At 43.2% G+C, this 21,657-nt stretch overlaps 1 protein-coding gene across 1 annotated transcript in view; it reads left to right on the forward strand.

The window, feature by feature from the left end:
- DOK6 (docking protein 6) overlaps nt 1-21,657 on the forward strand; it is a 471,351-nt gene that overhangs the window by 362,393 nt on the left and 87,301 nt on the right. The window contains exon 7 of the mRNA XM_056131510.1: nt 20,452-20,569. Within this exon, the coding sequence (XP_055987485.1) occupies nt 20,452-20,569 (118 nt within the window). The remainder of the gene's footprint in view (nt 1-20,451; nt 20,570-21,657) is intronic.

Raw genomic sequence — 21,657 nt, forward strand, 5'->3', positions numbered from 1 at the left:
CCAAGCACCCTCTGTCAAAACCTTCATCTGCAAAGTGAGAAGAAAAGAATGGCCTATATGATTAACTAGGAAAAATGTAACTAGGGAATTGGGATGATTACCCCAAAGGCCATGAAATTTGCTTTGTTCTGCATTTCTCCAAACACAAGCAGATACACTGATCTTTGACTTTCCAACATGGAAATCTGACCCTGCATCATCATGGCGTGTGGACCAGACAGCAAATGTTTACATGCTTTTCTGTGGTTAAAAATATAAACGCAAATGACCAGAGAGCTAGAATAAGCAATGGATGCCCCAAACATTGTTATTCAGGCATCTGAAATGTGAACCTTCATCACTTTGTTTTTTTTTAATTTTTATTAGTGAAACACCATGAGGTACAGTTGTAGACTTACAAATTTTTGTGCTTGGGTTTCAGTTATACAATGATCCAGTACCCATCCCTCATTTTTGTACTTGGGTTTCAATTGTACAATGATCAAACACCCATCCCTCCACCAGTGCTCATTTTCCACCACCACGGTCCCAGTATCCCTCCCACCCCCCGCAGCCCCCCATCCCACCCTGCCTCTGTGGAAGGGCATTCCCTTTTGTTCTCTCTCTCCTTTTGGGTGTTGTGGTTTGCAAAAGAGGCATTGAGTGGCGATCATGTTCAGTCTACAGTCTACTTTCAGCATGCTTCTCCCATCCTGGGAGGATCCTCCCAACACCCTTTATTTGGTGCTCCTTTCTCTATCTGAGCTTCATCCCTTTGAAGAGAGCTGATTTCGGGGATGACTGGCTTGTAGATAACCAACTTGACTGAGAAATGAGGTCTCAGCAGCTCTTTGTTACTAGAAGAGACAGAATCCAATAGACTCTTTTGGCATCATGTCTTTAAGACCTTTTTTTTTTTTGTCTCCTTACATACCTCCCTTCCTCACAGAGAGATTTGCTTGAGGCCCTCCCGTTGATCGTCGATTTGCTCGAGCGGCCCAGTAACGTCTCCATTTGAGACTTTGTTGTTACTGTGTCTGGCATATCGAATACTCTCGGTAGCTTGCCGGGCTCTCCGAGAGGGGCAGAAGAATCGAACTCGGGTCGGCCATGTTGGCCGCTTGTAAGGCGAACGCCCTACCGCTGTGCTATTGCTCCAGCCCAGAGATAGATAAAAGTATTTTGATATATCGCTGTAATCTAAGTTCAGTGATATTTCTGTTTGTGCTTAAAGAAGCACAAATGTAGGGCGGGAGTGATAGTCCAGCGGGGAGGCCATTTGCCTGCCTGTGTCCCTGGCATCCCTTATGCTCCCCCAGACCCCACCAGGAGCAGTTCCTGAGTGCAAAGCCAGGAGTAACCCCTGTGCATCACTCTTTGTGACCCCAGAAAGCCGAAAAATAAAAAGAAGCACAAACGTCCCTAACCCAGAGAATAAGGCAGTGTAATTGCAATATAGAAAACTACACCAAGAGAATCACCACACTCTATTAAAGTTATAAAATGTATATTTTGATTCCCCACCATGAGAAAAAGAATGAAAAATTAATCCTCCCTGAATTAAGTATTCAGATTTAAATTAAATTTAACTTTAAAATTAACTGACACAGGGGCTGGCAAGAAAGCACAATGGTTAAGGCGGTTCCTTTACATGAGGAAGACTCTCGTGCAGACCCCAGCTATGCACCCCTTGAGCAATGGCAAAGGCGATCCCTAAACGCAGAACCAGGAGTAAGCTCTGAGCACCACCAAGGTGGCCCCCAAAGTAAAACAAACAAAAATTTTAAATATTTAACTGAACTAACTGACAAAAATAGAGGTCAGCTATTAATTAATCATCCGCAGGTTGGTGAAATGCTAACTGGACTCAGTTTGAGGTGCAGGGAATGGAAAGGAACTGCCAGGAAAGGTCTTCCAGCAAGTAGACCAATAGTTTGTGGGGTTTGTCCTCCCAAAGCAAAGTGATCTTTTCCCTCTCACTCCGTCAAACACTAACGAGTCTGTGCTTCATTAGAATGAATCACTTAGCAACTAGTCAGGGACTAATTAGCACCTCTGCCCATCCTGCCCAACGGGTGAGATGATGTAGATACAATAGGTAGAGAAGGTGGAGGTCTTCAAACATCTCGGTCAGAGATACTCAACAGTATCCCTTGGGTTTAATGCTACTTCGGGCCGGTTCAGCTTTGTTGCTTCCTTTCATTGGGAGGCTTTTAGTCAAAGCTGCCCATGGTCTTGGCTGTACCTATAGTAACCCTTTCTGAGCCCCAATTTAGAACTATAGATTCTTTCTTTTTTTTTTATTTTCGAGTTATACTCAGCGATGCTCAGGAGTTATTTTTGGCACTGCACTCAGAAATTACTCGTGGCAGTGCTCAGGGAATCCTATGGGATACCGGGGATCAAACTCGGGTCAGCCAGGTGCAAGGCAAATGCCCTACCGCTGTACTATCACTCTAGCCCCCTTAATTTTCATTTATATGACAACAATCACAAGAATCTTATATCTTAAGATTCTTCTAAAGTGTTACGTTTTAAGAGACACCTCCTAAGCCCCTCTCATTAATTTCTAATTTTTAAATTGATGCACTTCAAACCAGTCTTATTTTTCAAGTTTTTTGTTTATTTGTTTGTTTGTTTATTGGAGGGCGTACTCTATGGGAAAGTTAAACCCAAGTGATACATTTTAAACTGGAGCTAGTTCTGAGAAATTGCTAAGGCTCAAGTTATTGAGCAAATCATTCAGGTGAGATCTCTAAACAAACGTCACCTTCTAAGATGTGTACCCCTGTCATTCTTGGTGACACCCTAACTGTTGGGATTCCATGAAGAAAAGTGTTTACAGGTGCCTTGTACGCTGATGTGAACCAAGTGTCAGTGTCTTGGTAACGGGTGCCCAGGGTCTGAACTCATCACAATATCACAAACCACAAGTGTGCCCATGTGTGGACACCCACTGAGGCTGCTGTGGGCTGACCACATCATGGAGGATGACGTACCTCTAATGTCCTGCAATGGGATTTTCATAGACTCCAACAAACACACACACACACACACACACACACACACAGTGAAGGAAATTTCCTTCTTTCAATTTACTTTTCGTTTCTCAATGTAAAATGTAATATGAAGCATAGTATGAAATTCCCACAGGTGGGGTCCAAGAGGTAACACAGGTACTGAACTCAGTATTCCCACAAGGTTCCCTGGGCACTGGAGAGATCCTTGAACACCGAGTCAGAAGTAAACCCTTAGCTCTGCTAGGTATGGTTCAGAAGTCAAAACATATAATAAATAAGTAATAAAATTCTCCCAGGCAAGGGACAACCAAAAATGAAAGGGAGGTGGGGAAGGTAATCAGGTAAAAAAACCTGATTATCACAAATAAGTAAATGGAAATGTGGTTTTCTTCGATAAATTACAACCTTGTAAATTGCAAACAACCTTTAGAATTTGTTAAGATTGCAGGGTGTCCAGCACTGTGCCTGTTTTAGGGGCCTGTCTCATACTTCTCGAAAGTTCCTGGGTTCTCCTCCGCCCCCCACCCATCCATCCTGTGACCTACCACACCCACCACTGAATCCATCTTGGGCCTGTGATCCCTCCTAGTCCCCATCACCTGCCCATTGCAGTTCATGGTCCAACTCCAAGTGTTTGCTTTCCCACATCATTTTCTACCCCTTTCACACTGCAAGAAGTTTCATGGAGGGTCTGGGGCCTTGCCCAGATCATTCTCAGCCCACTGAGACAGAGGTCGAGTCCTAAGACCAGAGCAAGCAGCATTGTTTGGACCATGCAGTGCCAGGGACCACTTGGGCCAGCCTCGTGGTACGTTATGGGCCCTTAGGGTGCTCAGGGAACCATTCGATGCTGTGGCTGGAACTAACATTGGTGTCCTGCAAAGCCAGCCCCTCATCCCCTGTGCTAGCTTTCTGGCCCTGGAGTTCTAAGGCGTAGCTGTATACAGTCTATGTTAATCAGAACTGCAGTGCATTCTTTGTACATTATGTATTTGGAGTGTTCCAAGCCACAGCCGCCAACAGTTTAGATGCAAATAACTGAAGAGTTACTAAGATCCCAGCAGGATGTCCAGACTGCACTGCACAGAGACAATAGAAAGCACCACCAGAACTTTCCAGACAAACTCTCCCCCCCTCATCTTGTGTCAGTCCTAAACTCCTGTGGGCAGAGATAATAACTCCCCTACGGTCACCTTGACCATCTTTCCTAGAAAACAAGGAAGCGTTCCCTGTCACATATCATTTTACATGCCCAGGTTGCAAGAAATATAATCTAGAAAAGCGAGTTAAAGTCCCCATTCTAACAACAAGGACAGTGTTTCCCAGCTACAACAAGCCTTTTGAATCTAAGAATGTCACTTGCTTTTGTCCTGTGAGGTGGCAGAGACATTCTGGTGAAGAAGCAACTCTCTAGGACAGACATCCCCTGGCCAGGAAGCTGTGTAGTCTCTCTCACCAGAACAGGAAGCCAGGAAGGCAAAGAGGCAGCTAGTTAAAATCATGGCTCCAAAGTGACCAGTTCACCTGAATTTGTCCTGCCTGAGTCCTGTTTTCATCATAAAAGCATTCCTGAACATACCCCAGCCAAGAAATCATTTTTCTTTTAAGTAGGTATAGGAACGCATCTGTATTTGGCGTGGATGCAAATATACAGGTGCTATGACATTTTAATCTCCCTGAAGTCGAATATGAGTCCCAACCTAGTAAGCACCAAACAGCATGGGAATAGTGTCCAGAGTGCAATCAGCAGCACTGTCACTGTCACTGTCCGCCCGTTGTTCTTCGATTTGCTCGAGCAGGCCCAGTAACGTCCCCATTGTGAGACTTCTTGGTACTTTGTTTGACATGTTGCATACATCATGGGTAGCTTGCCAGGATTCGCCGTGCGGGCGAGATACTCTTGGTAGCTTGCTGGGCTCTCCAAGAGGGACGGAGGAATTGAATCTGACTCGGACAGGCCAGCCATGCAAGGCAAACACCCTACTGCTGTGCTATCGCTCCAGCCCACAATTCTTTTTTTTCTGCTGATATTTTTATTAATAATTTTTTATTAATATCAGTTTGGTTAACAATACTATTAAATTTCTCATGCACAAAGTTCTCTCACCACTTGTAGCCACTCTCTTTCCCGAAGACCCCAACCCCCTCCTCTCCTCCAACCTGCCCCCACTCCGTTGTGTAAATCATGTCCTCGACTACATTGCTTGCTACATTGGTTGCTACCTGGCTGTGGATCTTTCCATCCTGCATATGAGAAGGATCATTCTGGAATCTTTCCTATCCTTCTGACCAACTTCACCCAGTGTGATGTTCTCTGCAACATGATTCTTTCATGGTACCAGCAGAAATGACATTGTCCTCAAGGGGTGGCATCTAGAGACCCTTAACTCTTTGTTATTTTTATTGAATCACCGTGAGGTACAGTTACAACGCTTTCATGTTTGAGTTTCAGTCATACAATGATCAAACTCCCATCCCTCCATCAGTGCACATTCTCCTCCACCAATGTTCCCCCTTTACAGCCCTCCCCCTGCCTCTGTAGCTGGCAGTTTCCCCCATACTCTCTGCTTTAGGGCACTATGGTTTGCCATATAGATACTGAGAGGTTATCACATTTGGTCCTTTATCTGCTTTCAGCACACATCTCTCATCTCAAACGATTCCTCCAACCATCATTGTCTTAGTGATCCCTTCTCTATTCCAGCTGCCTTCTCCCCCAGCTCATGGGACAGGCTTCCAACTATGGAGAACCTTAAGTCTTATTCTCGACTCTCACTACACAATATTTCTCTGTTTCTCCCAGGATACTTAATAAGACTCTAAACATGATGCACTCCATTATCATTTTAGTCAGCATGAAAAAACCTACCAGAAATGGTGCTCACCTTGGCTTCCACCTTTTTTCTTCAGTTTTATGTACCATTGCATTGTATCTATCAACAATTTATGAGAATAATTCCTTCCATATTTACAACAAGTTTTCTCTGTAGGATTTTATTTGTTTCAGCTTTTTATGGACTTTTATTTGAAGCACCATGATGTACTGTTAGTGGTAGGGTTCCATGCTGTTCATGGTCAACACTACACCTGCCACCAGTGTCTCGGGGTCCCTCTCTCCCACCTCCCATCCACCCTTGGTAAGCTCAGTTCTGTAGACCAGATCCCAGGTCCTTAGGCCTTTGGCCATTTGTTGTTCCTTTACTTTGTTTCTTTACATTTTTCTCTCTGTATAGAGGTTATTCTGTGTCTATCCCTTCCCATCTGACTGACCTCACTCTGCACAATACTCTCCAGTTCTATCCATGCAGTGGTAAATTGCATGATTTCCTCTTTTCTTCTGGCCATTATGTATAGGTACCATAATTCTTTTCTATTACTCTATTCTTGGACACTCAATTGTTGGTGTCCCTTTAACTGAAGTAGTTTTCCATGCTCACGTTTAATAAGTCTTGATTGGTCATGGGTAAAAAATGAAATTTCCAACTAATGATGTAAGGAGTTGAGAAGTATACCACTACTATGATGAATAGTAGACAAAAACATATTAGCACTTCTTTTCTAGGCATACTTATAAAAATTTCAGAAAATTATTAAAGCATTTAAGTGTTTGGTTTGTGATCAGGAGTTGTGTGAAATATCGATTAAATAGGAATTTTCGCCAATAAATTCATCCTTTGACGTTCTGTTCACTTTTCTTTCCATATTTCTTTTGCCTAATATTTTCAGTTATTGATCATAAGACAGAGACCTTCCTTATTGCTGATGATGATGAGTTCCTGCTGGAAAGCCATTCATATGTTTAATTTTTTTGTTTCTTTTACTGATTGATAGACATCGACTGCAGTAAAGCAAAATAGCTTCGCTTGGAAGAAATGAGTCAATAACTCATGTGGGCCTGTGATCCTAATTAACCAGCCCACTTGGTCCACTTCTGACCCCTAAAGGAACCGAGTCTCTAAACAAATAGGTAAACATGAAGGAAAGTGCACATTTCTGCATAAATACACAAATGAGATGGAAGTCTCCGAAGGCAATGTGTGATTTTCCTCTAGAGGGCTTCTGTAAGGTAATATAATCATGCACATTTTTCTTAGCTCATGTGCGCTGACGCTGTAGGATTCCTCAACCTTTTACAGCAGCGGCCCTGCCGGGCTAGTGGCCTCACCCCCTCTCCTGCCAGTTGGCTGCCCAGTCTCCGAGCCTTCCTGCTCCCCCTTTCACAAGCTTTCTTCCTCTGGTTTCCTTTGACTATCCTAAGGGCCTCTCTGTGGCCGTATAGCCTTGGGTCGAGAAAGGTTTCAACTAGCCATGCTCTTCTCTTTGTTCATTACAAAAGGACAATGCATTATTCACATAAATTTTTGATAATTGATAAATGAGATCAAAGTTGATGATCTATCAGGAAAATAACCACATAGAAGAATGCAACGTCCACATTAAAAACACTCTTTGGGGACCTAGGTCAGGATGGGTAGGGTCGCACCCGGTGTCAGTCTTCAGCACTGTTGGCCTCCTGAGTATTTTCAGGTGAGGCCCTGAGAGCTGCTGGGGTGCCACAGGGACCTCTGGTCTTGCGGGACTCGGCAGCACTTTCCTCAGAATTGCTCCTGGTTGGCCAAGTGCTGCAGAGAGAGGCCTTGGTCCCCCAAACAACACTTGGAAGCCCCCACATTCACCTGCAAAACAAACTTTAATCATTTTGTTACTTTCACTAGAAAAGAATGAGGAAACTCCCCAGATGATTTTACCTTTAAACTACGATTGATTTATTGATTGTTAACGTATGCCCCTGACAAATACAAGAATGATTTCCTTAAGTGAACGGGAGATCCTCAAGGCCATTGGAGACAACCAGCATAGAATCATAACCTCATGACGTGCACATGTGCAGCCTAAAGAATCCAACTGTCTTCCCTTTGGGATGGTTTGTTAAGTAGGTAGCGGGCTGGGGAGGTGGCACAAGGCATGAAAATATGCATCTATTTTCTGTCCTTTTTTTAGGAGGAGGAGAGCACAGAGGATTGGGGGATTTTTAATTTTGTGTGTGTGTTCTGGCCACGCTTGGTGGTGCTCAGGGCTTACTCCTGATCTTTTTCTCAAGGATCAGTCTTGACAGGGCACAAGGTACCATTTGGGGTGCTGGGAATCGAACCTGGGTCAGCTGCATGTAAGGCAAGCACCCTACCCACTATGCTCTCTTTCCAGCCCCAAGAGCATCTTTCAAGGACGATGGTCATGGTTTCTGCCAACTGGGATGTAGTCAGTGGTGCCATGCACGAGTTGGTAGAGGCTGCACAGGATAGCGACTAACCAAGTCGCCACATAAAACAAATAAACTTGAGAGACGTCTGCAGAGCTCAGCCCCTTGGACAGTCCTATGACTTCTCTGCACCGTGATCTTTCTCCTTCAGGGAGGGAGATGCACATGTTAGTGCATATTGAGCATGGCACTTTATATACTGCCTGGTCTTTAGAAGGTATTCAAATATTATTAGCTCATTCCAAAGGCACCTGAAAAGAAAAAAATGCTTTGTTTTAAATTTTTTATCAGGGTAAAACTTTATAACCACCATAAAATATTTAGCCCAGCTTTCCTTTGTGTGCAAACATTAGAAATTAATTATATAAATCCTATTATAACCCTGGGATATTTACAGATTTCAAAATCAAAAGGCCAAAAATCACTTTGAAATCCGGTGTCTTGGTATGTATTCATCATCTTCCTTATAAAGAGTAGTTCTGTAAATGCATCTACTCCGATATATATGATATGTATTTATGTAAAAGTGTCATTGATTACAGATAGCAATGATATTCAATGGTTAGTATGTATCACTTGTATAATTTGTCATCCCGTTGATCTTCAATTTGCTCGAGTGGCTGCCAGTAACGTCTCCATTCGTCCCTGTCTCGTGCTAGTGTAGTCCAATGGCATCTGCTCACTCCAGGAACACAAAGAGGCTCAAACTGTTTGTTCAGGGTTTTGACAAAGAAGTCTGACCATCTCATAGGTGGGCAGTCACGCATCCTTTTAATGTCTAGTGGAATCCAGTCTGAAAATACTATCATCAGTACATGGTTTTAACTGTATAATAAAAACATCCATTTCACGTCAAAGTTAATGGAAATAATTTTTTGTAGAATCCAATTTTAACTGACATCTAGCCATTTTCAGTCAAATGCCACATTTTTTTGGCTGAGGCTGACACAATCTCAGCAAGAGATCTTCTGATTCCTTTCCATTTGTCTTGAACAAAATGGGAGATTAGGTGGGAGGTGTCCCCTACTGAAAATTAAAGTCAAATCTTGGAGAAACCAATTGCCCATAAGCCTTCAGACTTAGAGCACCATTTGAATGAATCCAAACAGTGCCAAGCTTGACTGGCGGAAGCTCTCTGGGGTTTCCATTTGAATACATTTTTCAAGTTTCATGAGCTCTTTTTGAAGAACAAATAAAACTACACATCGTCAACTGGCCGTGCACGTCTCTTCAGCCTTTCCTCATTAAGCAGCACGACGTTTGATTTTTCTTACTGATGCATATTTCCCATCTCACAACTCCATGGTTCCCAGCAATATATTTTTTATCAGAGCTTCCATTTAAAAAATAAAAATAAAAACAAATTAAGTTTTATTAAAACTAACACAGAAAGCTAAGCATTAAAAAAAGAAAAGAAGAATTCCTTATGGAACTATCCTAAATCTTCTAAATCAGCGCACAGATTTTTTTTTAATTTTAGTGAAACACCATGAGGTACAGTTGTAGACTTACAAATTTTTGTGCTTGGGTTTCAGTTATACAATGATCAAGTACCCATCCCTCCACCAGTGCCCATTCTCCACCACCACTAATCCCAGTATCCCTCCCACCCTCCATGCCCCTCATCCCACCCTACCTCTGTGGCAGGGCATTCCCTTTTGTTCTCTCTCTCCTTTGGGGAGTGCACAGATTATTTGAAGTCAAACCAACACCCAAGCACCTCATGTTAAATCCAGTGGTTGAACGTAGCACGAGAGAACCGCACATCTGGACCGGCTCTCAGGCTAAGTCCCCCAGCATCAGCAGACCCTAGAGGGCCCCTTAATACTCCCCAGGACCCACTTCCTCCCTGCAAAGGTAAGCCTGATCCTGTTACTTTGAGCATGGTCTCTTTGACAATGCTGCTTCTTCACGGTGCATTTTCCCCATTCTGTCCCTCTTGTCCCAGACACCACAGGATACACGCTGACAGAGGCTCCTGAGAGGAAGCATTGTTGACCCTTCTTCATGCAGAAAGAGCTGCAATGAATGTTCCTCTCCCAGCATCAAGAGCCGTGCATGCAGTTACACAATGTGTAGGCACACAGCACACATGCTGCTGCCAGCGTTGCCTCCCTGATTTCCTGCTTCCTGCACCCTCCCTCTCCCTACCCACTGCTCAGACCATCTACGCTTCATCTCATGGGTCTTGGTTCTTGCATTTCTTTTCGGCTCTTAGGCATAGCTCTGTGGTTATGTCTCTACCCTCACTGTCACCCCTCTGGTGGCTAATGGTGAACCTGAGTCCACCTCTGACAAACACAATTCACCCCTGATCCAAGCTGCCTCCGCTGCACGCTCCTCGAGGTAATGATGCAGTACACCAAAGACTTGAGGGAACACTGTGGGTGCAAACAGCGGAGTTCCAGGTCACAGACACGGAGGCTCCAGTGAACAGAGAGGCTCGGGGTCATGGACACGGGGCTGCAGGGGTGCAGACATGGGAGCTGTCAACTTACAAGGCAGCAGATCAACGCTGGATGCAGAAAACAGCATCGCCTTCCGTGAAGAGGACAGAGTCTGAGAGAACATCACTTCACTCTCTCACCTGAGAACAAAGGATAAGGCATCCAGAGCTGATCCTGACCGTAGGGCCAGCTGCTTTGCTGGACATGGCGTCCTGCTTGGGACAGCGGAAAGAGCTGGTGGTTTCCTGCTTTGGTCTTGGGACGTGACCCAGTAACTGGTGGGATGCACACGGGCTCTCTGGGAAATCTGGGTCCCCAGACCCTGCTGGGGGAAGGGAAAAGGAGGAGTACTGTGGACTGGAACCTCGGAATCTCCGGCGTCCCTCTAGGCCCCATTGTCCTTGTCTGGAATTTTCAGATGACATATCTGTTGATATTCCTGGGAATGCTAAGTGGGCTAGTACATGAAAGCAGTTTGCTCATTGCCACTCACGTAGAGACAATAGGACTCATAAATGCTAATCTCTAAGTGCAACACGGTTTCCCTCTCCCAGTTGGATAAAGCTGTGTCTTGACTGCTAACAGGATTTAAAATGTCCCATGCAATAATTAGGGAGATACAGCAAAATTCATTTGTTAACAGATTTTTTTTAAAAAAATATGGATGACGTTTACGTAGGGGAACACAAATTAGCAGTACTGCATCTCTCTAGGGGAGGTGGTCTCAAAAGATCAAGGGAAAATTGTAACAGGAAAAGGAACCGGGAAGCTGGGGGTTGTTGCTGAAGATCAGAAGAGATGCCAGGAAGAAAGAAGCTTCGCGAAACTGCTCCAGGCTCGGGCCCCAACTGCTGCTACTGCTGGGAAGCTTCAGTCCTCTCAGAGTGAATTGGCACAGCCTGCAAGGCGTCGGGGAGGAAGATCTCTTTCCCAAGGAGATTAGCATCAGTGTCTAAAGAGCAAAGGGCCAGGAGTCACAGGAATTGCTTCTGGGCATGAGAAAATAACTCATCGGGCTTAGTGCCAGCTTGCTGTGTTGGAGGTGTATTTCAATTCTTGGCACCAGTGTACCCCAGACACCCCTGGAAGCACCACCCTGAGCACCCCTGGGTGTAGCTCCCCCACAACAAAGACAGTAAGCAGGGCCAGAGAGCTCGGGCAGGGGTTAAGGTGCTGGTCTGCCCTGCAGTGTACTTGGATTCCATTCCCAGAATCATGCCTGTTCCCCCAGAACCAGCGGGGGTCACTCCTGATCATAGAGTTGGGAATGAGCCCTGCGCACAGATGAACATGGTCTCCCCCTTAAGCAAACAAAGAATGGGGGCCAAAATGCTTCTGGTAGAAGCTCTAGAGTTGAAACAAACAAGCAAACAAACAAACAAAAAGACAGAAAATAAAAGGTTTCAAGTAGATGTTTAAGAATTTAGTTTTTTATGTGGAGCAGATTTCAGTAATTTTTTTTTACATTTTCATCTATAAGATGAAAAGTGCTAAGTTCTGTATGACAAACTGACCGTTGAATTCCTGAGTTTGTGTAAGCAGTTAGCCAGGGTGGACTGGTCCCGCAACTGCCTCAGTAATCAGACTCCCACTGTGGGTTAGAACACGATACAGGGAAGAAAAAAACAGAACCGAAGAACAAGCCCGCAGCGTACATGCCATCGCTGCCATCTGTCACTGGTTAAAGCCATCACCAGCCAACATGCAGTTCATGGGATAAAAGCGAAATGCCAGACTTCCGAATGCCTTGCAGAATCTGCAGGCATCTTCAATCTGCCACAGAATGATGCAGTGCTTGACAGTTCCTCTCAAACAACTTCATTGGAAAGATGTTACACAGAGTCTCCTAATGGTCAAAAAAAAAAAAAGCAAAGAAGCACCGTGCAGAAGAATGATCATATTCTCCATCCTACCAAGCATATCTGGCCTCCGAAAAGTCATTTTAAGCTACAAACCTCAGCTTCCTCCTGCCTTATAGAGGGCTATTGTATTCCTTTCCTATCATCCAGGATTTTTTAGGTTGAATAAGTGGGCTTGGGGACAAATGCCAAGTAAAACAACTGAAAGAATATGAAAATTCTTTTTAGTATTTTGGGTATTTTAATTTGGCTGAAAATTAGGAAAATGTATAGATACATTCTGTGAATGTAGGAGCCAGTGCATTGGACTTAAGTCGACCAAGTGCAGGTACAAGGAAGAAGAGACCAATGGAAAAAAATTATTATGAAAGAAGTTCAGATTTTTGAGGGAAATATTCTTTCCTTCCTTTCTTCCTTTCTTTTTACTTTCCTTCCTTCATTCTTCCCTTTCTTTTTCAAAGGAAAAACTGATCCAATAAAAGCTAAGCATCTTGGGGCTGGAGCAATAGCACAGCGGGTAGGGCGTTTGCCTTGCACGCGGCCAACCCGGGTTCGATTCCCAGCATCCCATATGGTCCCCTGAGCATCGCCAGGGGTGATTCCTGAGTGCAGAGCCAGGAGTAACCCCTGTGCATCGCCAGGTGTGACCCAAAAAGAAAAAAAAACCCTAAGCATCACTAAAAGACCATGTTGAATGCATAGAACAGTTTATCAATATGACAAAAGACCCAAATATGCACATTCTATATATGAATGAACTCAAGACAGACATAATTCTTAAACCTTAAAAGAATTTGATGCATTTTAAATAAATACTGTCACTGTCACTGTCCTCCCATTATTCATCGATTTGCTCAAGCGGGCCCAGTAACATTGTGAGATTTGTTACTATGTTTGGCATATCAAATACATCATGGGGAGCTTTCCAGGCTTTGCCTTGTGGGAGAGATACTCTTGGTAACTTGTCAGGCTCTCCGAGAGGGGCAGAGGAATCGAACTCGGGTCGGCCATGTTGGCTGCATGCAAGGCAAATGCCCTACTTGCTGTGCTATCGCTCCAGCCCTAAATAAATACATATAGTAAAATTATATTAGGAATTTTATCAACTCCTTGGGATGCAGCAGGCTTATTGTATGTCCATAACTAAATTCCCCTGGATGACTATTAATGCAAACACCTTTTTAAAAAGCTCTACAGCTGGGCATGGTGGAATGCACCTATGGTCCCAGCTACTCGGGAGGCTGAGGCTGGAGCATCGCTTGAGTCCGAGAATTCTGAGCCAACATGCGCTATGCATATGGAAGTCCATACATCAGTGAGTTCCGCATCAATATGGTGACCCTCCAGGAGCGGAGGACCACCAGGTTGCCTAAAGAGGATAAAGAGTTCTCTACAGGGGATTGGAACTTGTTGGCATTTATTTCAGAGAGAACAGACACCACCAGAACATCTCTCAATCTGGATATCTTGAATAAATTTAAGGATTGTTGACTGGATTTTGTCTTGTATATCAGACAAAATCCATTTAAGTAATAGGTCTTATGCTAGGGTTCCATTGAGGGAATCGAAGAAGGTCATTTAGATGCAAGGTAGAAGAGCAGCAAGGACTACCATCACCATCTCCCTTGATGCCACTGCTCCTTAGAGTCCCAGGAAAAAACACAAGTTTCCCAGATCACAGAGCAAGGACATCATCACACAGGACCCAGCGGGAATAATAACTCCCAAGTTACTCTCATCCATCCTTCTTCCCGGAGTGCCCTGGGGTGAAGTGGGACAACCCAAGTGAACCCGCAGCTGGTCCCAGATGAGGACTCTCAGCTTCAGGTCTGTGAGTTGTGGAAGGAGACATCTTGCAGTCCAGTCCCGTGTATGTCCTGGAAGGAGGCATGAGCTGAGTCATCCTGGTCAGGAGACAGAGGTGGCCCTCTCTGAAGGAAGGACGAGTGTATGCAAAATGATGGGAAGGTGCAAATAATCTCAACAGATGCAATCTTGAGAGAATAAGATGCCCACCCAGAAAATCTCCAACCACCATCTCAGCTAAGTGTTTGCAGGGGAGTTCTCAAGTTCATGGAAGGAGAGGGGAGAAGCTGTATTAAGAAATGTCGGTAGGATCTCTTTGATATCACATAGCAATGACACGTGCTTATAATTTTTTTTACTGATATCTTGCTTAAATGGGAACAAGGAGAAGTAGCAAGACCTTTCTTGTAGTTGTTTTGAGGAGAGCTCCAAATGAGCTCCAGATCAGAGGTCCAGTGTCCAGATGGGGCCAGAGCAAGTCATCCCTCACATCCATTAGCTTCAGCTAGTACTGCATAATCGCACCTCTTCAGAGCACCTTTTGAGTCACTGGCCAGCACTCAGATGACAGGATTCTGTTGCCAAACAATTGAAACCAAGGGAATGAAAATAGGCAAAAACTTACAGTCTATCAAGAATCAGGGAACTGCTCCTTCCCCTGTGCACAAAGTGAGTACAACTTGTTTCCTTGTGGAAAGAGTTTGTGTTTAACTATGGCAGAGCTTCTGCAGAATAAATAACAGAGCTGGCCCTTGTTTTTAAGAAATGCATCATTATCTGAGCAGATCCTCGATAGGAGAACCCTGAGAACTTTGAAAACAATGTTTCCATCTTGCTTAGCTTCCTAAAATCCATTAAGTGCTTTAAAAATAGTCTCAGAGTAGCACAGTCTTTTATACTGATAAACATAGACTTTCATTTGCAACAGAAGTATAAATCTCCCTATAGGTTTATGATATACATATTTTTACCCAAGCCAAATTGAGGAATTGCTCTTTGCATTAAGAAATGACTATGACATTTTAAGCTGTATTTTTATTGCATTGCTTTCCACTGAAGCATTATTCTAATAGGAAATAATTAAGGATGATTCCTGTATGTCTTGTCATTTGTTCCTATCTTCCCAAAGAAGTTTGGTCAGGAGTTTAGGATCGAAGCCAACAGAATACTCTAATGAATGTGCTTGAAATCCTGCCACATTGTCTTTGTAATCTTGCACACCCAAAATGCCAATTTAGAAAGCCTCACTTAATAACCCAAGTAAAATTTCTGGATAAATCAGGTGGATGGCTCCAACATCATCAGAGAGATTGCCAATAGCACAATACACCGTTCTAGTTGGCTAGAGTTGCAGTTACAAGTACCACAGGCAGAGTAGCTGAAATAATGGACTTGCTTCTCACATTTTGGGATGCTGGGTATTCCAGAATCCATGTGGTGAGAAGGTTAGTTTCTCCTCCTGTCTGTCTCTTTGGCCCCCAAATGGTTCTTGCATTGTCTTTGTGAGTCCTTTGTGTGCGCACACATTGCAGATGTGTCTTCTTCCTATGAGATGTGCATCAATTACAGTCCCACCATTACAATCTTGTTTATCTGAAATCAGCCTAGTTGATGTCCCTATTTCCAAATACATCCATGTTTGATGTTGTGAATTCAGTGTAAAAATACGAGGACCACACTCTGCGTTTAACACTGTTCTGTGTGAGTCCTGAGGCACAGATGATGAATAGTCTTTCCCTGAATACTAGAAGAGGACGAGAGGAGGAGTTGCAAAGCAGGTTTGCCCCTGTGTCAACCATCCTGAAGACTAGCCTTTTTTTCCAGTTTTTCAATATATATTTTCCACTTCTGCAGTTAAATCTTAAAGTAGCATAATGAAGAACAAAAACAAATGAAGACATAGAATGTAGTAAAAGGCCTCCTAGAAGTTCAAAGTAGTGAAGAAAAATAGTGAGACAGGGTGAATCGAGGGGATTCAGAAAATATTTTATGTAAGAAATTAGTCAGTGACTTGTGTTATTTCCAGAAGTAATCTGTTTACTGAGTTTCTATAATGCTCCAGACTGGCCATTTGAACTGCATCTTTCTCGGAGTCTAGCCTCCCATTGGACATCCCTGCAAGGAGTTCATCTGGCATTTGCAGCCACCGGAGCTCACTTGCGTGCACTCAAAATGGTTTCATGCATTAAGCTGAAGTGTGCCATTCTAAAATCATAGACCATGGTTTTACTTGTTCCTTTCAAGCAGGGCACACACACACACACACACACACACACACACACACACACACACGCGCGCGCACGCACGCACACGCACACGCACACATACACACACAGAGTGATCCTTTTCCAAATAAACTAATTTAGAAGTATTTATTTCTCTAATTTCACAATACTCCTTACGTGGTCATCATTTATCTTCTTTAGGTTGAATATAGTTCTTCTTAACAAGACAAACACTCCAACAGGCCCTGCGGGTGCCTTTCCTGAAGGTGAGCCCCACAGAAATAGGAAAGGGGTGAAATATTTAGCTAGGACTACAGGTCCATCTCTCATTCTATAAGTCCAAATCCCACATATCTCCTGGACCCCAAGGCTGGCTCGCTTCCCATGGATTACATTGCATTGCTGACTCATGTCAGACCCCCTTCCCTCCTGCCTTAATATAAACACTACACAATTCTCCCTAATCTTTCTTCATAATTTCTTGGTGGAATTTCAATGAAGAAATCTGTTCTTGCTAACTCTATTTTATTGGTTTAAAAACCAGAGTTCATTCCACTGAGACCTTATCTGCTAACCACTAATTTATTTTGATCTGTCATCTGAAATTTTTATGAATATCTTTTCCAGATCTTTTTAAAAAGACTGACCATTTGAGAAGATGTATCTTTCCCAGAATAAAAATAGAAGAAAGAGCACTTTCATCAACTTTGGGGAAGATTAATGCACAGCTGATGATCTATTGTATGCTAAGTAATAAACAAATTATAATATATTAGGAAAAGAATGAAGAGTAGACAGAAGTGTAATTACTCAGATATTCATTTTATGGATTAATAGATGTTATTAATGAGCATTGTTGGCACTAACTAAAGATTTATGTGTTTTAAGTGTATGCCTTGCATGAGAAATAGGTTTGGAAGGAGAAAGCCCTGTCTCCAATGGTAATTTAATAAAATTAAGTCTTGCGTCTTTCCCTTAAAGTAGGGGTTGATAAACTTAAGTGGGAATGAAGGTATTTTTTATCTTAATGCACATAGCCCTACCCAGACGTTATCTAACTGTAGGTGATAGGTAAATTAAAAAACACATGGTTCAAAAAAAAAAAACGCATGATTCTTAACTTGGGTGCCAAAGATTCTGAAAAGCCATAGTCCTTTTGTCACCCACAATTCTGGCTGTGCAACACCCCCACCTACATAGGCTGTGACTGTGATTAGTGGAAATATTTTCTCAGTAATAAAGGTGCCAGTTTTTGTAAACTAGAAATATTAACTTCAGTGTTGTTCTTTAGCTTCCAAGAGCAGATGAGATCGGGTGCTTTCAGGGTGGTACGGCCATAGACTAGTGTTGTTCTTTACAACCATCTTCTTAGAAAAGAGAAAAAAAGGAGTCATCAGGCAATTGGGTCAGATTTGTAAATATCCAGGTAGAGAACTTTTGTGCGAAGTTTTAAAAGACATGAAAATGCCTCTTTCCTCACACAGAAAAATCAAATAAATATGCTCAAGTTATTCCGCTGCCTCTTGTATTACGATGTAAAAACGTCTTTGATTTTTTATTTATTTATTTATATTAGTGAGACACCATGAGGTACAGTTGTAGACTTACAAATTTTGTGCTTGGGTTTCAATTATACAATGATCAAATACCCATCCCTCCACTAGTGCCCACTTCCCACCATCACGGATGGGGAAAATGGAGCTCAGATAGAGAAGGGAACGTCTTTGATTTTAAGGGCATCTTCTATTGGAGGAACCATTCAGGAAAGCAAGAAATACTGGGACACTGTGAATGGATGGGTACTTGAGGTGTGACTGCCCTCAAGTGATCATGGGGCTCCAAGTTTTGTCCAGTGTGTATTAAATACCAGAGAAATGTTCGATTTTCTTTGTTAGAAGATCCCACACGGTCTGTTGGAAGGACAATGAATTACATTATAGCAATGTTTACTCAGACAAACTGCCACCTTTTTTGGATGATTTTTTTAAAACCTGGTGTAAGTCAATAAAAATTGACTCTTTTTATTTTAACTTGAAGTGCAACTATGAGTTCCCTTCAAACTGTTGGGGTGTAGGGAGTGTCCCCAGCTCCATTGGGTTCTTCTCCAGCTCTACCACTGATCAAAACAGCATGAGAGAGGTGAAGAAAGGGAAATTCAATTGAATAGCATGTTGATGGACAACTCACAGTGGAGGTTGATTCTAAAATGTAAAGGAGTGAACTCAGATAGTTACAGTATGTTTAAGACCTAGAGTGTCAAGGAGAGAGAAGGCGGAAACTCCACTAGACAAAGACCGGTTTTTCCTGTTTATTTGGAGTAGGGCAGTGGGGCTCTCACATGAGAGAATAAACTGGCCAGCTACCCTCTAATGTTCGCACCCCCAAAGGACACTGTGTCGCTCATAAAAGGGGGAGTGGACTTGTCTTATAGGAAAAGGGGAGTGGACTAAGACCAGAAAATGTTTCTCCTCAGTCTCCAGGGCCTTCTCGGTCTTGGCTGAGAAGCAGCTGCATTCTTTAAGTGCTGGTACCAGACTCCAGCGCTGTGACTGACCTTAATTCCCCAGACCAGGTGACCGTGCAAGAAGAGGCCCATGAGGTACACAGTGAGAAAAGGTCCCCTGAGCCTGGGGGAGGCAGACCCCACGGAGCTAAGCGTATTCCCCAGCACCTCATCTGATCCTGTGTGGGTCTTCTCTGCTATCCTCTCAGTGGGTCTCAAATTAAGAAAATATGCTCTGTGTCAGTGACTCAGGGTCAGCACTTTCTTCGTACGGACAAGACCCTAGCATAGAAGCAAGTAAAAGGACCCATTCAAGAAGAGGACCATGGGGTAAGGGGCCGAGGGAGTGTGAGGAAAGTGTAGAGGGCGCTAAAATGAAAATAATGACTAGTATCCTGTGTTTGGCCACCTTCTGGGATCTCTATTTCTCTGTATTTCATGCCATTTTTTTATTAAAAAATTTTTTAAGAGACATCATGAGTTACAGTTGCAGACTTACACGTTTTTGTGCTTGGGTTTCAATTATACAATGATCAAATACCCATCCCTCCACCAGTGCCCATTTCCCACCACCACGGATCCCAGTATCCCTCCCACCCCCCATCCCCCTACCCCACCCTTCCTCTATGGCAGGGCATTCCCCTCTGTTCTCTCTCTCCTTTTGGGTGTTGTGGTTTGCAAAAGAAACATTGAGTGGCAATCATGTTTGGTCTATAGTCTACTCTCAGCATGCTTCTCCCATCCTGGGCGGATCCTCCCAACACCTTTATTTGAAGCTTCATTACAGTTCAGTCATTTGTAATGCACATAATGCACATAAATCTTGTTTGTAAGAATCGCCCGTGAATATGTCTGGTGGAGATGATCCTTTACTACCCTCGACGAGTTCCGGCCTTCCTGCTTATTTCCCTGCCTTTTGCATTCCCCGTGAAGTTGGTTGTGCCATTTCTTCGTTCTCTTCCTAATTAATGAGTGAGATTAAATTGGTGTCAAGTGTTCATTTCTTGTGTTTTGAGTCATGATTTTACATTTTAAGAGTGGTGATCCTTAGCAGTGGAAGGGTGGGAAAGGGGGGATATCCTGGGGATATTGGTGGTGAGGAATGTGCACTAGTGGAGCAAAGGGTGTTTGATCGTTGTGTGATTGTAACTCAAACATGAAAGCCTGTAACTATTTATCTCACGGTGATTCAATAAAAATAAAATAAAATAAAAAAGAACAGTGATCGTGAAAGCATCCGATTATGCAGGGATGCCTCCCACACTCCCACGTGGAATCCTCACCCCCGAAAAGGCAGAATTCTGTTAAAATCACTTCAGGAAAACCTAAGACGTGTTTTCTCTTTCTTCCAGCTGCAGACAAGCTTGACTGAGCCAATGACATTATCCAAGTCAATATCTCTTCCCCGCAGCGCCTACTGGCATCACATCACCCGTCAGAGCAGCGTTGGGGAAATCTACAATTTGCAAGGCAAGTGATTTTCAAATATGAAAACTAAAGCTGTGCGCTCATTAGGCTGCCACAGGTGGACCGGAAGTCATGTAGATTTCTCTTCCACATCACTCACCTTCCCCGTTTCCATCACCTGTCTCCAGCAGCCAGGGTAGGGGTTCTGAAAGGTACGGCAGTTTTCCTCAAGACAGCATTTTGGAGGCTCAGGGTCAAAAATGATTTCAAAACCACGAAGGGATTCTTAGAACCCAATCTGGCACAAGGACTTGACTCGAACATGATGCAGAAACACGGGAGCAAAAGCAAAGACTAGCGACCACAGGATCCGTTTTCTGCTTTATTTTATGAAGCATTTATTTCTTGGCATCTTTTTCTTTTTATAGAAGCAGGTACCAGTTCTGGGGTGGCTTGAGGATCTGAAAGAATGCAGCATAAATCTGTTCACAAGCATTTTAAGGTGTAGTCAAGTCCTTGGTCTGGAAAAATTGACGGGGAACTGGGGTGTGGGGGGGTGCCAGACAATAGGACAGGGGTGAAATGTTTGCTTCTGTGATTTCCCTAGAGACCAACGATTGGTTAACTAGCAAGTGAGTGTTGTACCAGATGAACCAAATTAATAAAGAATATGAATTTGGTCCATGAGAGCAGAAACATCAGCCCTCGTGACTCTTCTCCTTTTTCCCACCCTCTTTACCTTAAAATGAATAATCTGATCCTTTAGATAAAATATTTAAAATATTTGGCTACAAGCAACTTATTGTTGACCCAGGCAGGAGAAAGGTTGAACTAAGGAAAACAAGGCTAAAATTCATCCAAGGAAACTTTTTAGATCACAGCAGACTTGGACATCCTGGACACCCAATAACTATCTGACAAATAATAATAACAATTATAATAATAATTATCATTATGTCATGCATCAGACACTCAGGTTATTTTTTCCCTTTATACTTGAATTTTTGTTCATATAGACTAACTTAGTTTGTTTCAACCACAAAATAATTGTTGTAAGAAAGCTGACATCATGTACTTATAAAGCAATTAGACTAATGGGGTGTGATCAGTGGGAATTCGTGATTAAAGATACCTTCTGCATGGAAACGCAG

Source organism: Sorex fumeus, unplaced genomic scaffold (assembly GCF_029834395.1).
Source record: "Sorex fumeus unplaced genomic scaffold, SorFum_2.1 ptg000092l, whole genome shotgun sequence".
Taxonomy (NCBI): Eukaryota; Metazoa; Chordata; class Mammalia; order Eulipotyphla; family Soricidae; genus Sorex; species Sorex fumeus.